Source organism: Anneissia japonica, unplaced genomic scaffold (genome assembly GCF_011630105.1).
Source record: "Anneissia japonica isolate Jap-2015-1 unplaced genomic scaffold, ASM1163010v1 scaffold287549_len16698_cov155, whole genome shotgun sequence".
Classification (NCBI taxonomy): Eukaryota; Metazoa; Echinodermata; class Crinoidea; order Comatulida; family Comatulidae; genus Anneissia; species Anneissia japonica.
Genome location: NW_022705918.1, coordinates 5,456 through 8,136, shown reverse-complemented (window position 1 = coordinate 8,136; position 2,681 = coordinate 5,456). Strand labels below are relative to the sequence as shown.

Sequence of the window (2,681 nt, the reverse complement as noted above, 5' to 3'; positions counted from 1 at the left end):
TTTGATTTTATTGTTTTTGAAAATCTTATTTATATTTTATGATTGTATACTTTGTAAGTGAATTTCTTGCCAATACAGTGTGTTACCTGCACATATTCTGTAATTCTAGTCATATTATTTGTACAGGTTAGTTTATCTTTGAGGCTGATTTTCTCAAAACATGGTTATTGTACACCTAAACTTTAAATGCTCACATCTCTGGATTTACTTATAATAGGGAAGCCATTCAAAGACCAAATGAAAGCTTGTAATGTGATCTACCCAAATATAATATAAACTCAATTTTTGAATTTCTAACCATGAGACTCATTTTGTGGCGAGACTTCACATATATTCCAGTTTAATTAAGAAATATATTTCAATACCAACTGCATCTGTGAATAAATGGGAAACAGAATTTGGAGATCGATGAGGTATTGAACTGGAAAACGATTTTTATGTGTCCCACAAAGTGTGCTCTAGATACAAGATTAAAACATTTCCAATTTAAATTTATTTATAGACGCATAGCAACAAATAACTTTCTTTTTAGGATTAAGATAATTAATTTACCAATCTGTAATTTTTGTAAAGTTGCTATACAAAACTTGTCACATTTATTCTATGAATGTACCATTGTGTCTTATTTCCTGGAGAAACTTGAATGTTTCTGCAACAGGAAGCATATATATTCCAACTGTTTCTCAAAAAAATGTATATTCTGCGTCAATAATAGTAATTATATTGTCAATAATGTGTTGCTTCTGGCAAAATTTTATATTTTTTGATGCAAAATTCAAAATGATATACCAAACATAAAAGCATTAAGCATGAATCTAGTAAAATATACGGAAAGGATTGAGGCTGTTGCCAGAAATAATGACAAATATAAGCTGCATTTAAAGAAATTGGAAAAGATAAATTAAGTTCTACCTAGGTCAAAGGCCTTATTGGTAATTGGTAATGGTCTTGTTTTGTATAGATTTCTTTTTCTTTTTAATTAATCTTATTGTTATGTTGCCGCTGCGTCGGCGTTGTTATGTTTGTTTTGTGTGTTATTTGGAATTGAAATAAATAAAAAATAAATTAATTTAAAAAAAAATTTAAAAAAATCTATCTAAATATATCAACAACTCATTTTTCATTTTTCGTACCACAAGACTCATTTTGTCAAGACAGCTTACATTTTCTACTCAATGAGGAAATTTAAGCCACTGAGTGGATTAATTGTATCGCATAGAGGTGTGTCAAGGTGTGGAGCCTTGACCACGGGAAATAAAGTTATCTTTTGTACTTCAACTAATCCAGCAACAGCATATATAAATGCGACCACGATATTAAATAACTTATCTTATCAACCTGTTTCCAAACATCAGTTTCTCTTTTGACTAGTGATCCTGAAACATGGTACACGTAACGCTATTGTGTAGCTGGCTATTTCTGCTCGTCAACCTTTCTGGTAAGAAAACCTACCTACTGTAAAGTAAGAAAGTTTGGTCTGGGGAATATTTTGGAAATTTTGGACTTTATTCGTAGAATGGGAGGAGTGACATTTATAAATTTCACATCGAGGGTCTTAGATTCCAGTCTGGCTGAAAGTATACCTTCTGTAATTATCGTTGAATTAGAATTTAAAAAGAATGTAAAAAATGAACGTGTATGCACCTACAATACACGGATTTCTTTAAGATATAACATCGTTTGTAGTAAAGATATCTAGAATTTTGTAACACTGCTGTTTTAAAGAATACAGGTGTAAAACTAAAACGGTTTTATAATTGCCTTCAACCATCAATAGTAAGATTACTTAACGAATAAATCTCATCCACTTAGCAGGAGTACCCTAACCTTTGCTCAGTCTGGAATCGTTTTTATGCAGTATCGAATCTTAATAAAGATTTTTGTAAATTGACTTTTTTGCTTTTTAATGTATTTTTTTATCTCAATTTTTTACTTCTTTCTTATTTACTAATTACTCAGCGTTCAATTCAGTTTATACTGTACTTTTTTTTAATAGACAGATTTGATGCTTTTTAAACAAAAGATACAGAGATATACAATTTAATTTTTTAAATTAATATGCGCATATGATATAAATATAGTGAAAAATTATACTAAAAACAGTTTTAATGGTTTTACACAAAATTATTAAATTAAATTGATTACCAGGTAATTTAAGAGTTAATTGAATAAATTGAACCTGCAAACGAATATTGAAATACTAATGTCCGTAAATAATTGAAACTTAATAATGTATATAAATATGCATTGTACCTCATTTTTATTTCAAAAGCCAGCAGTGATGTTTTCACTGCGACAACTTGGGAAGCACCGTTAGGATGGTGCCTCGCTAACACCGGTCAAGTGTTCACTGGAGATTTCAATGGAGATGGTCGCCAAGATATGCTTTGTCACAGTCCTAACAACGGCCACAAATGGATATACTATGCACGGTAAGGTTTTATTCCACACAATGTGTCCATACTCTAATACTGGTATCTGTAGCCGTAGTTATTCAGTGCAGTACAGTACACTCTCCTAAGCAGTCATCTGGCATCCAAATAACAGAATAACATACCAAAACATCAAAATGAACAGACAATATACAAAGTAAATACAGTTAAAATGTCGAAAATAAAACAAGTGTGTCTTGCAACATGTTCTACGATATTTCATCAACTAAATCTTTGATCTGGCCTGCT

At 30.6% G+C, this 2,681-nt stretch overlaps 1 protein-coding gene across 1 annotated transcript in view; it reads left to right on the top strand.

Moving 5' to 3' along the window:
• The first annotated feature begins 1,280 nt into the window (after positions 1-1,280).
• The window catches only part of LOC117105941, a 4,903-nt gene continuing 3,502 nt past the window's right edge, over positions 1,281-2,681 (top strand). Inside the window, exons 1-2 of the mRNA XM_033247247.1 lie at positions 1,281-1,438; positions 2,273-2,432. Of these exons, the coding sequence (XP_033103138.1) occupies positions 1,384-1,438; positions 2,273-2,432 (215 nt within the window). The 5' untranslated portion in view covers positions 1,281-1,383. The remainder of the gene's footprint in view (positions 1,439-2,272; positions 2,433-2,681) is intronic.